The following is a 13,310-nucleotide window of genomic DNA, read 5'->3' as shown; positions in this document are numbered from 1 at the left end:
TCAGAGTGGGAAAGCAGAATAGGTGGATCTACTGAAATACCCTGATAAAGGGGAGCAGTGGGTGAGACAGAGAGGTCTGCTGCACATTATGTGGGTTAGCTCCCTGGCTGGGGATCGAAATTAGGCCATAGAGGTGATAGTGCTGAGACTAAACCGCTAGGCCACCAGGAAGGCCTAATATAGAAGCACAGTGCTTGTATAGGTTACTTCCAGATCTCATACGCGTTGCCCATTTTGTCAATGAAGACGAGAGGGCACGGCATACTTGCTGGTTGTGTCTCTTAGGGAAAATTACTTAAGCTTCGTGAGACTTAACCACAGAATTAGAACACTCTTTAAAAGGATTTTTATGAGAATTACATGATCTAGTACAAGTGCTTGACATATAGTACACAACAAATAATAGCCATTATTTTCTTGAAGATTTTTTTAAACATTTAGACCGTGTAAATTTTCTTTCTTCATTGGCTCAGTTTCATGTTGGTGATTGTTAGATATTTTGTCCATGGAAAATGATCATCAACCAGACCTCCTGACCAGAGTAATATCAATCTTTTTTCTGTGTGTGTGTGTGTGGGGGGGGGGGGGGACCCTTGCCAGTGGCCGGGGAACAAACTGGTGCTGCAGAGGCTGTGGGCAGCCTCACAGCCCAGTGCTCAACTGCTGTGCCACCAGGGGAGGCCCAGTAATATCAATCTTGAGGATCATGAGTTAAAGTTTTGAGGATACAAAGTAGCCACTCACTGTTAAGGCTAGTCCGCAGCCAACTCCTCTCCCCTTAATTCCCGGCACCCCCTATACAGAGGAGATTGGCAGTTTTGTCTCATAGGAACAAACTTTGGAACCATCCCAACTATCAATAAAAGAGCAAATGTCTTTTGAGCTCTTTATACATGGCAAGCTCAGTGTAAGCTGTTTACATGTATTATCAGGTAATCCTCACAACAATGCTATGTAGTGGGTATTACCCCAATTTTACAGATGAGGAGACTGAGGCTTGAGGAGTTAAGTTGCCCCATATCCCTCAGTTGAGTGTTGGTGCTGGAATTCAAAGCCAGGTCTGGCAACCTCCAAAGTCCAAGTCTGGAAAAGCGGGAGTTGGGATTTGTGAGGTCAGTGGAGTTTGTCCTCAGCACCAGGCACCCTTGGGTACTCATGTCCTGCCAAGGAAGTGTAGGATGCTGTCTCAGAACATTCTCACTATCTTCACCTGCAAGAGAACCCTGGTGCCCGTGGTAAGCTGTGCTAACCTCCTGTGGCTGCTGTAATGAATTATCGTAAGTTTGGTGGCTTGAAACAACAGAAATTTATTCTTTTTTTTTAATTCTTTTTTTTTTTAAGATTTATTTATCTATTTATACAAGCACTGGGCACAGTCAGAAGCGCGGGAGGGTGAGAGAATTCACCAGAGCAGAGTGGGGAGCAGAGCAGGCAGAAGGACCGAAGTACACTGCTGAGGGGAGCAGCGGGCGGCAGGAGAGGTCTGCGCACCATGTGGGACCCTCCGGGGAGCAGCCGGGGAACGAACTGGTGCTGCAGAGGCTGTGGGCAGCTTCGCAACCCAGTGCTCAACTGCTGTGCCACCGGGGAGGCCCCAGAAATTTATTCTTTCATAGTTCTTGAGGCCAGAAATGTTAGCCAAACTCGAGGTATTGCTGGGAACATGCTTTCTTCAGAGGCTTTTGTGGCTGTTGGCATTTCTTGGCCTGTAGTGTGACACTCCAGTGTCTGCCTTCATCTTTGTGTGGACTTCTCTGTGTTTATCAAATCTTTCTTGTGTATCTCTTATAAGGAAACTGGTTAGCAGATTTAGGGCCTTCCCCTATAAACTAGGGTGTACTCTCCAGGTCAACATCCTTAACTTAGTTACATGTGCAAAGATCCTTTTTTCCAAACTAGGTAGCATTCATAGTCTCTGAAAATTAGAACATGGATATATCTTTCTGGGGCTGCCATTCAGCCCTCTGCACATACTAATGGATGGTTTTCCAGCACCCAGGCAGGCTCTCTGTCCTTTTGCACACACTGTGGGCAGACGCGGTGTCCAGCAAAGACTGCTTTTCCAGTAGAGTGACTGATCATCAATATGATTTTACAGCATGGTCTTTCAAGGGTGTACTTTCTGTACTTTTACTGTTCATGACACATTTTAAGTCCAGCTAAAAGCCTCCGGGGCTTCCCTGGAGGTGGTCACAGCCTCTCTGACCAGGTTTTGTCCTCTTTCAGATTGCTGACCTGCAGCTCCACAAACTGGATGAACTGGACTGTCTGATTCAGGGCCTGCTCTACGTTGACTCGGTCGGCTTCAACGGCAAGCCGGAATGTTACTATTTTGAAAATCCCACAAATCCTGAATTGTGTCAAAAAAAGCCGTACTGCCTTGATAATCCATACCCCATGTTGCTGGTGAACATGGGCTCAGGTGTCAGCATTCTAGCAGTGTACTCCAAGGACAACTATAAAAGAGTTACAGGGACCAGGTAAACATGGTTTCCACTAGGAGAACATTTTGTGCCTCTTCCCTGAAGACCATTTGAGAAAAAGATTATTCATATTGAATACATTTTTAAAAGAAGGAACTTGACTTCCTTAGTCAACCAAGAAGGATCTTTGTTGAACAATATGTTAAAGGAGTAAGAGGGTGATTTGTATAAATACTAATAGAATACAGCCCTTGCCCTGTTGGAAACTGGTCAAGTGGTGGAAGAAGGGCCCCACACTTCAGTTTTTCCAAAAGGCAGTACTAATTTAGTGCCACGTGGATGGCAGGAACAAAAGCACAGTAGAGTCCAGGTGGAAGGATGCTTGGCGTGGTAGAGAAGGCTTCAAAAGAAACCTTCTCTGGAACCTCCTTGGTGTCCACATCAGATGATTTGCTTGAAATCATATGTCATTCTAATAAAGAAATCAGATTGAGTTTACAAAGAATGTTACCTTCAGGTAAATTCTTCAGCTGAAATTTGGAAGAGTTTGCACACCTCCCAGGGAACATTGGAGTGCAAAGGACAGAAAGTCAGCCCTGTGGTCACGGTTGGGAGGAATCCTTGTTTTTTCATACACATACCCCAAGACTGGTAAGGGCAGACAGGCTCAGGTTCCTGAGAGTGGGAATTCAACATAGGGAAAATATCCAGGTCAGAGATCTTTGAGAAATACTAGTGTAAACAAACTTGAATTGGTTTTCCTTACTTTTAAGAGAAGGATTTTTGTATGAAATATTTCTCCAACTTGTTGGGCCCTAGAAGCCATTTTTGGAGGGATGATGTGAGACACTAGTGCCACAGGGAGTGTGCCTTGGGCATGAGGTTGAAACCATTGTTTTGATAGATGAAGATATCACTTGACTTCTCTGGGCTTCAGTATCCTCATTTGTGCCATGAAGGGGTTGTTTCTTAGATAGTTCTTATGGGATCTTCCAGTATTGTAGTTCCCCGCTAGGAGGAGAGCACTGCTTTCCTATGCTGTTTCTGTGATTTGTATTAGGTCTGTTTATTTTTATTTATTTATTTTTTTAAATATTTATTTATTCATACAAGAACTGGGGTACAGGCCAGAGGTGTGGGGGTGAGAGGATTCACCAGAGACAGAGTGGGGAGCAGAACAGGAAGACTGACTGAAATACACTGCTGAGGGGAGCAGTGGGTGAGACAGGAGAGGTCTGCTGTGCCATGTGGGAAGTTCCCTGGCTGGCTGGGAATCGAACTCGTGCTGCAGAGGCTGCAGATAGCTTCACAGTGCTGTACTTAACCTCTTGTGTTACCAGGGAGGCTGGTGGGTCTGTTTAAATCAGTGGTTCACCACTGGGGAAGGGAATATTTTTTGGGCAATGTCTGGGGATACTTTTGGTTGGCACAACATTAGATGGGCATCTACTGACTAAAGCTCAGGGTTGTTGGTAAATATCCACGACATATAGGGTAACCTTTACATTCCCCTAGAAAAAAGTATGTAGTCCCAAATGTCAACAGTACTGCTAGTGAGAAACCCTGGCATTTGTGTGTGTGTGTGTACTCTCTGACTTGAGTCCTGATTGTATTCAGAATATAGCTTTGGTGTGTAAGTTAATTACCCCTAATACATTTTTCTCACCAAGAATACAGAACAAAACCTGCTTGCTCACACAGAATCACAATTGATCCCTGGCTTTATTAGGACTATCTAGAGTGTCAAAGACAAATGAGTATTTCATTTGAGCTGGTTTTACCTTAGAGAATGACCTGATAAAAGTTCAATTTTAAAGAAACAGAAGAACTCCTCCCAGAAGGAGTTCTTGAGAGTTAGTCCCAAGGTAACAGCAAGCTAAACATTTTCTGCAATTGAACACAATTTATTATCTTGTAATTTAACATCCAAGAAGTCTATGAATTTATACCTCAGTTCTAATTTCTCAAACTTGGAGATTCCAGGGATTTGGGTTATCTTCTGGAACAGCTGCTAATGATCATTTGAGGTGTTTGGTTTCTATAACATGTGATAATGTCTGTAAGTTTTAGTTACTGGTAAATTCCCATTAATGACTAGTGCCTCACAGTCATTACCAAATTCTGTCGAAGTTTCTCTGTAAGCTCTCTGCAACTAGTAGCTCTAAAAATGTTGCTGTGAGGAGACTGAACGTTAATAGAGAAGCCTTTCAGGGCATCGCACAGACGGGGGTGGGGGGTGGGGGGAGAGAAAACATCAATTCTGTGCGCCCCAGAGTTGTTCTAGCAAAGATTTCTCTGACTCTAAGTTAGAAAACCACTGTTATAAATTATTATGGTCAGCAGTGAACGTCAGTCATCTTGTGGAACATACTTTGAGAATCACTGGTCTAAGCAAATCACTTAAGCTTTGAGTTTTGCTACTCTTATTGTAAACTGATAGCTGTAACTCTAGGTTTTATTATTGCATTATACTCTGTTTTCCCATTCAGCATTTTTCTAGGAAGCCACATCATTACAGGATATGAGTTTTCTTCCAAACATGATTTTAAACGGGTTTTAGTGTCACGTATCATTTTACTGCATCCTAGATTGGGCAGCCACACTCATCTGTTAACCACAACTTCAGTTTTCTGGAAACCAGAGGGGGGCGAAAACTGTGACTTTATAGTTGACATTGTTAGAATACATAGCCTATTAAAAGAGGAACATAAGGAATTTTGAAACTGGTGAAAGTAGCAGACAGCTCATCTTATTGTTTTGGAATCCGTGGTTTTAAGGATACACACACTCAGTCATTGAAGGTTTCTTCTACTTCTTTCTAAAATACCTCATTACCATGTTGTTGAGTTTTTAAAAAAATGATGATGATATTCAACAGCTATTTCTAGCAATATGTTTTTGTCTCTGATTTGCCTGAGTTTCTTACTATGTATCTGCTGAAGCAAACAGATGTATCTGAGTAAGAGGGAGAGAATCACTCAAGTGATGGTTAACAGGTTGAGCATATTAATAAAGGGCTCTTCTGCAACTGTGCATTCTTTCCTCCTGTTGGCAGTGTGCCGGCTGTGCAGACGCATGCTCGCTTTCCCCATTTACCTCCAATTCTCTGTCTGGAGTCACCTGTCATCGTTCAGCCATACAAAGCACTTACGCTTCTCCACTCATACCAGCATATTCGTTGACAAGTTACCTTCTTTCTAAGTCAGCCCACGTCTTCAGTCGCCTACGTTTGGAGTAGGTTGTCGAATATAATACCTGATATTCAAGGAAAGGTTATTAGTGTGAGTAAAAGATAGAAACTAGAAATGTGAGCAATGACTTTTCAAAAATACACAAAGAGAAAACAAAACAAATCTAGATGGCCCACAGACCAAAATGTGTTTCCATCAAAAACACACTAGACTTGTAGGGTAGACTGAAACTGACAATGTAGACTGACACTCCATGTTAAATGCATAAACTTTAGTGGAATTCCCCAATTTTGACTGTGATTGAGTCACAAAGGCAGTATGTCCCTGGAGCCCTTGATTTCCTCATGGTGCTGTATGTACCTTCAGCTTGGATAACTGTTGCTGCTGGTATCTAGCAATATAATTTTCCATGAGAACCCATAATTTCAATCAAGCATATGTTTTTATAAGACTTGCTGTTACCTAGAGTTTCACTTAGAGGTGATTCAAAGAACTCTGTGCTTGTCTGCAGTCTGGCCCCTTTTTGTTAATGGTTACTGATAGTAAATATAGTTCACCCTAAATTTTCTTCTTTCAAATGTAAGTTAAAAATAACCTAAATTTCAACTTAAATTTTCTTATATAATTAAAAACCAGTACCCCAAAACAGATGGGATTCCTGGGGCTAGTTGCTTTTGGGGCTTCAGACCAAATATATGTGAGCCATTTAGTCTTCTGCGCTTACTTTTCCCCATGGTGCATTGCAGAGGAAAACTTATGTCCCTTTCAGTGCCCATTGCCTGCCCATAGTTTGAGCACTGGAACCATTTTATGACCTTTGTGACTATTTTTGATGATTGTGTGTAAGTAAAATACAATAACCTTTACCAGAGTCTACTGGAAAAAGTTCCAAGCTGAGACCACTCAGTGGAATTGTCCTTTTAGAAACGACCTAACAGGTTAGATGAGATGATCCTTGCTAGGGAACTGAATGAAGTCAGGTGAAAGATACAGCCCTGGGCAAGTTATTCCTGCCAGCGTCATAGGCTAGGCTTGGTGTCAGAGCTTGGCTCTGTGGAGATGAACTCTGCTTCATGAACAGTTTGTTTTTCTAAGTATCTGTATTCAGCTACATTTTTTTTTTTTTTTTAATAGCAGTCATTTCTCTGGGCATTTGCTGCGTTTAGACCACCCAGATAAGAGAGACATGATGTGGCCCCATTATACAGGTGGAAAGGCTAAATGCAGCACTTAGGTTAACAGCTAGTTAAAGGTCTCACAACGGAAATCAGTGAGTCTTTTCTGTGGTTTTGTTCTTAAGTTGAGGGGCACATTTTCCTTGTTTCTTTGTAGTCTCGGCCCTCTTTTTGTCCAATTTTCCCTAAAGCTCTTTTGCACCCTCGCACTTTAATACAAGTGCCCCTTTGTTTTTAATTCCTGTTTTAATTAACCCATATTGGTGGTCTTGATGCAGCTGGGGATTTGGATGGGCATATCTTAAGTAAAATTTAAAAATAAACCTTATTGTTCCTTCAGTCTTGGAGGTGGAACATTCCTAGGCCTATGTTGCCTGCTGACTGGTTGTGAGACCTTTGAAGAAGCTCTGGAAATGGCAGCTAAAGGCGACAGCACCAATGTTGATAAACTGGTGAAGGACATTTACGGAGGAGACTATGAACGATTTGGCCTTCAAGGATCTGCTGTAGCATCAAGGTAGAGACTGAGTAGCGAGGAGCAGTAGGGATTAAACCCTAGGAGCAGTCCACAATACAAGGCGGCCTATCTACCCTGGCCATTCATTTAATCTTTTTTCTTTTTTTTAAGATATCCACCCACCAGCCTGGTGCAAGTATGTATATGTGGTATAGGAGCTCAGATTTGTTCTGCCCACTAGGAAGCACTGAGATACTATAGCTCTTTGATGCTTATACTTGAAATAGGGCAGCTTTGAAAGAAGGTTCTGGAAAACTGCAACAGTTTTCCTGTTCTATTCTTGTCCAGATGTCTAGAGGCATTAAAAGAATTTCCCCCATTAATAGCCATACTACTTTATCCCTATTAAGGAAAGGGCAGCCAACCATTCATGTCGTAATCCTGTCTGCTTGTAAACCGTGGTAGCGAGATGAGATTGTTTGGGTTTGAACAGAGTTATTCATAAAGCTTTCCACAGTACTTTGGTGGAAAGATGGGGCCTGCCCGAGGATGATTTTGAACGCTCTCACTAATATTTCCAACATAGCTTTGGCAACATGATGAGTAAGGAAAAACGAGATTCCATCAGCAAGGAAGACCTTGCCCGAGCCACCCTGGTCACCATCACCAACAACATTGGCTCCATCGCTCGGATGTGTGCATTGAATGAGGTAAGTAAGGCCCTTCACCCAGGGACAGCTGTGTCATCCATAAGCAGCATCTTCGTCACTGCAATAACTGTTGACCCTTACAACACTGCAGGTCCTTGGGAAATCTGCCCTTTGTCATAGTTACAAACCTTGTAGAATGTGAGGGATGTGCAGTAAGGGAGGGGAGGAGTATGCATTTTATTTTTTTTATTATTTTTTAAAGATTTATTTATGCATACAAGAGCTGGGGTACAGGCCAGAGATGCGGGGGGTGAGAGGATCCACCAGAGACAGAGTGGGGAACAGAACAGGCAGACTGAAACATACTGCTGAAGGGAGTAGCGGGCGAGAAAGGAGAGGTCTGCTGCGCCATGTGGGTTTCTCCCTGGCCGACCGGGATCGAACTTGTGCTGCAGAGGCTATGGATTGCTTCATAATGCGGTGCTTAACCCCTTGCGCCACCAGGGAGGCCCTGCATTTTATTTTTAAGGCAGTGATTGACACCAAATCAAATCACCTCCCCCTGTGGAAATACAGTATGATAAAACCCATGTCATTATCTCTGTAACCATCACTGGTACCGCACACCTACTGAAACATGAAGAAAAGCTCTGCTGCCTTATAAACAATTGCAGGTAAAATCTTCCACTTGAAATAGTCGATATTCTCTCTGCTTTCAGCTTCTTTACAGTGTTGCCTTGTGGCATGGAGTTCAAGCAGCATTGTACAGGGCTATCAAAGCACAGAGAGCACACTTCAGCTGAGGCCAGCCAGGGAGCCCCAGGGGCCAGGAGGGGTGGATCTGGTGACAGACAAAGCTTCATTAATCTGTTCTGAAACATTGCAAAATTCCTTTGGCAAAAATGGAGCCCTTTTCTGAAACAAAAGGCATGTGAAGTTGCACAGCTCTCATTGAGTTGCTTTAGGAAGGAAGAAAAAGGGACTGGGGTAAGGAATAGGTTGTAATAGTAGGAGAATTGTTGAAGAATCATAATAGCATTAGTAATAGGGTTTCAAAAATAAAATTTTTAATGGAAATGTGGCATACATACAGAGGAGGGCTCAAATCCTAAGTGTACAACCTGATAAATTTTTATAGATCTACATAGCTCCCACACAGATGAAATAGAAGATTACAGGTGCTGCAGAAATTGCCTCCAGCCCCCTCCTAGTCGACAGGAGGAGTGTCAAACAGGGTCTGAGTAGTCTTTCTAATTGACGATTGCCAGCCCTGCCTTCGAGCCACCCCCTTTCATGGTACTGAATAGAATATGTCACTGCCCTGTCAAGCAGGGTCTTCACTTTTTCTGAGTCCCATGTCAATGGAACTTATTTGCCAGCAAGTGTGATTCCAGAGACTTGCCTTTTCAAAGTCCACTTTGATCATGGGACTCACTGAAACAGGGTTTACTTTTTGACATTAATCTTTAAAAAGAGTTTTTCCAAGCAGCCAAACAAGCCTTCAGACTAATGTGTGTAGTTGGTTGTACGCGTGGACTCTCAAAGGTCACTTGGATGTAATGTCCCTGTCCCATAGAGCAGTAGAAGCCCTTTCCCCTGCTTTGCACAGTTGAGTGAGCCAGTTAGTTTTCCTTACAGATATCTTAATCACTTAATCATGGATTTTGTCACTTTTGATTTCCATTTCTCTATCATTTGTTGTTAAAAGTATTGCAGAAGTGGTCATTTGAAAGTGTCGCCTTGTCACATGCTAGTTTGAGTAATTATTTTAGATGTTTGTGTAGAATTGAATGAATGAGAGGACACGTCCGATGTCCTTGGGTGAGGGCTCTGTTTGCTGGCATCCCTCCTGTGAACACAGACCTCCTGTAGATGCAGGAGCCGGCAGTGGCACATTTCCCCGATGGGAACCAAGAGCCTAGACAAAAGTTCTTCAGTCGTTTACTTTGCTCACTGGGGACACTTTGATTCCTGCTATTTCATAAATCCTGACTCTAAGATATTTTTTGCTGTGATTTTTGGAATGCTATGAAATGTTTCTCCATCATTAAAGTTTGTTTTATTCATGTTTTTGAATGGAATATATAAACACTGAATAGAGTTCTAAAGACACCAGGAGGATCTATAGGAGAGTGGGTCACCAATGTTATCTTCATAGAGAGAGCCATTGTTTTTAGTTTTTATTCTTTATGGTATGCAGTGTGTCCTTCGAAAGACAGCAAACGATAAAACATTTTTTTAAACACCGGGTCTACTGAGATAAAACCACATCATCCAACTTATCCTCTGTATGCTATTCTACTTCTTGCTTTGGCTATTTGCTTAATCATCAGCTTTTTATTATGAACTGTGCTAGACATACACAAATGAGAGAATAGTATAAACAACCTCCAAACATCCATCAGCTCAGACTCAACAGTTACCAAGACTTTGCATATGTGTTTTAGCTATGTTTTCTTTCTCCTCTCTCTGTTCTTCTCTCTTCATTTTCCCACTCTCTCTCTCTCTTTGCTAAAATATTTGAAAACATACTTCAATATTCATTTCTGGAAATTTTGCTTCTTGATTTTTTTTTTGCATGATGATCTATCTTGGGGATTATACCTAGGTATATTTGAATTGCTTGATTTTTTAATAGCCATATAGCACTCTAAAAAATATATATATATATATATATAAAGCATATATACATATATATGTATGTATATATATGAAGTGTATTTATATATGAGGTGGTTTGATCAATTTCCTAATTACTGAGGCTTTTCTAGTCTTATGAAAAATATGTATATATGTGAGTGTGTGTGTGTGTAAGTGTTGCCATATATCATATACACAAACATGGTATGTATATACACATATCAGTTTGCATCCATGTGCATGTGTCTATATAGTAGTAAATTACTCAAAGGGAAATTGCTGAGTCAAAGGATATGTTGGTGATAATTTTGTTAGATATAAAAGCCCCCCCAAGAGCTGGTTCTAATTTATATTAGCAAAGTTTAAGAGTACAAGTTTTTCCACAGAAAGGTCATCAAACTTCCATCTTTTCCAATCTAATAGGTGAGAAATGTTACTTTTGGTTAGTTTTAATTTCTATTTTTCTTATTATAAGTGAGATGGAGCATGTTCATCTATTTAATAGCAACTAGTATTTCCCATTTTGTGTGTGTGAACTATCAATAGTGTTCACTCATTTTGTTATTGGATTGTTGGTCTTTTTTCTACTGGTTTCATAGGTCACATCCATTTTATGTGAAATGTACTGAGGACATATATATATATATATTTTTTTTTTTGTTTATACATGCACTGGGTACAGTCAGAAGCACGGGAGGGTGAGAGAATTCACCAGAGCCAGAGCGGGGAGCAGAGTAGGCAGAAGGACCGAAGTACACTGCTGAGGGGAGCAGCGGGCGGCAGGAGAGGTCTGCGCGCCATGTGGGACCCTCCTCCGGTGGCCGGGGAGCAGCCGGGGATTGAACCGGCGCCGCAGAGGCCGCGGGCAGCTTCGCAACCCAGCGCTCAACCGCTGCGCCACGGGGGAGGCCCAGGATATATTTTTTTATTTATTGTTTTTCATTTGGATTTGTTCATGGTAGTGTTTCATCACTGAATAAATATTTTAGTTTTTTTAAAGTATATATATATATATATATATATATATCAGTCTTTTTTAAAAAAATCAATCGCAGTATTATATCTTTTTTATTTTGACAATTTTTATTTTACTTTATTTTTTTTAAAGATTTATTTATTCATTTATTTATTTATTTTTAAAGATTTATTTATACAAGCACTGGGTACAGTCAGAAGCGCGGGAGGGTGAGAGAATTCACCAGAGCCAGAGCGGGGAGCAGAGCAGGCAGAAGGACCGAAGTACACTGCTGAGGGGAGCAGCGGGTGGCAGGAGAGGTCTGCGCCCCATGTGGGACCCTCCTCCGGTGGCCAGGAGCAGCAGGGGATTGAACCGGCGCTGCAGAGGCTGCTGGCAGTTTCTCAACCCAGCGCTCAACTGCTGCGGCACTGGGGAGGCCCTACTTTATTTTTTTAGTGGTTTTGAGAGGTACTTTATTTTAAAATTTATTATTTCTGTGATTATTGATCTATTTAGCCTTTTATCATATCTTGAATAAGTTTAGTAGTTTGTTATTTTCCATAATCATTTCTTTCATCTAGATGTTTCAACTGATTGGGATAAAAGTTTTACTAAAATCTTCACAATAGATTTGATTATGTTCCATTTTTTGTTACTAGTGTTCTTCATTTAGGCTTATTGGAGATTTGGGTCTTTTCAAAGAAGCAGTTTTTCTTTTATTGATTGATTCTATTTGGTTTTGGTCTTTTATTTATTTATATTAATTTATTTACATATTTTTTGCATCATTTTTCATTTTTGTACAATGTATACATTTTCATCTTGGTTATAGTCCCCATACAATTCCCATACCCCCTTGTTTTGATCCTACTCCCTTCTCCCTCCCCTGTAGTGTGTCTCTGGTTTACAGTTGCTTGTTGATTTTGACTTTTACTTTATTATAATTAGTATTTTTCCTGGGCCCTTATTTAGGTTTTCTAAATTCCTGCCATGAATGAGACCATCCGGTATTTTTCTTCTTCTTTCTGGCTTATTTTGCTGAGCATGATCCCTTCCAGCTCCATCCATGTTGCTGCAAATTACATGAGTTTATCTTTTTTGATACCTGAGTAATATTCTATTTTGTATATGTACCACATCTTCTTGATGCAGTCATCTATTTTGGGGCATTTGGGTTGTTTCCATAGCTTAGCTATTGTAAATAGTGCTTCTATAAACAAGGGGTGCAGGTGGCCTTTTGAATTAATGTTTCTGTGTCCTTTGGGTAAATACCTAGGAGTGGAATTGCTGGATCATATGGAAGCTCCATCTTTAGCAGGTTGAGGAATCTCCACACAGCTCTCCATAGTGGTTGTACCAGTTTGCACTCCCACCAGCAGTGCAGGAGAGTTCCTTTTTCTCCACATCCTCGCCAACATTTGTTGTTGCTAGTTTTTTTAATATGTGTCATTCTCACTGGTAAAAGATGGTATCTCATTGTAGTTTTCATTTGTATTTCCCTGATTACAAGTGATGAACGTTTTTTCATATGCCTGTTGGCCATTTGCCTTTCCTCTTTGGAGAAGTTTCTTTTTAGCTCTTCTGCCCAATTTTTTGACTGGATTATTTACTTTGTTTTTGTTGAGTCTCATCAGCTCTTTGTAGATTTTTGTGATCAGTCCTTTATCATTAGTGTTGTGTGCAAAATTTTTCTCCCAATCCATGGGGTGTCTCTTTGTTTTGGTTACTGCCTCTTTTGCTGTGCAGAAGCTCTTTAATTTGATGTAGTCCCAGCTGTTTATCTTTGCCTTCACTATCACTGCTTTGGGTGATGTTT

The 13,310-nt window shown here is 41.1% G+C and overlaps 1 protein-coding gene across 4 annotated transcripts in view; it reads left to right on the top strand.

Annotated features, from left to right (window-relative positions):
• PANK1 (pantothenate kinase 1) overlaps window positions 1-13,310 on the top strand; it is a 67,350-nt gene that overhangs the window by 46,920 nt on the left and 7,120 nt on the right. For all 4 annotated transcript variants that reach the window (XM_037497880.2, XM_054690764.1, XM_037497881.2 and 1 more), the window contains 3 exons: window positions 2,227-2,480; window positions 7,130-7,306; window positions 7,833-7,956. In XM_037497880.2, coding sequence (XP_037353777.1) covers window positions 2,227-2,480; window positions 7,130-7,306; window positions 7,833-7,956 — 555 coding nt within the window. The remainder of the gene's footprint in view (window positions 1-2,226; window positions 2,481-7,129; window positions 7,307-7,832; window positions 7,957-13,310) is intronic.

The sequence above is a fragment of the Talpa occidentalis genome, unplaced genomic scaffold (assembly GCF_014898055.3).
Source record: "Talpa occidentalis isolate TD23 unplaced genomic scaffold, MPIMG_talOcc4v2.1 talOcc4.8, whole genome shotgun sequence".
Lineage (NCBI taxonomy): Eukaryota > Metazoa > Chordata > Mammalia > Eulipotyphla > Talpidae > Talpa > Talpa occidentalis.
The sequence above is the reverse complement of the archived record's forward strand: the minus strand, read 5'-3'. Positions and strand labels throughout refer to the sequence as shown.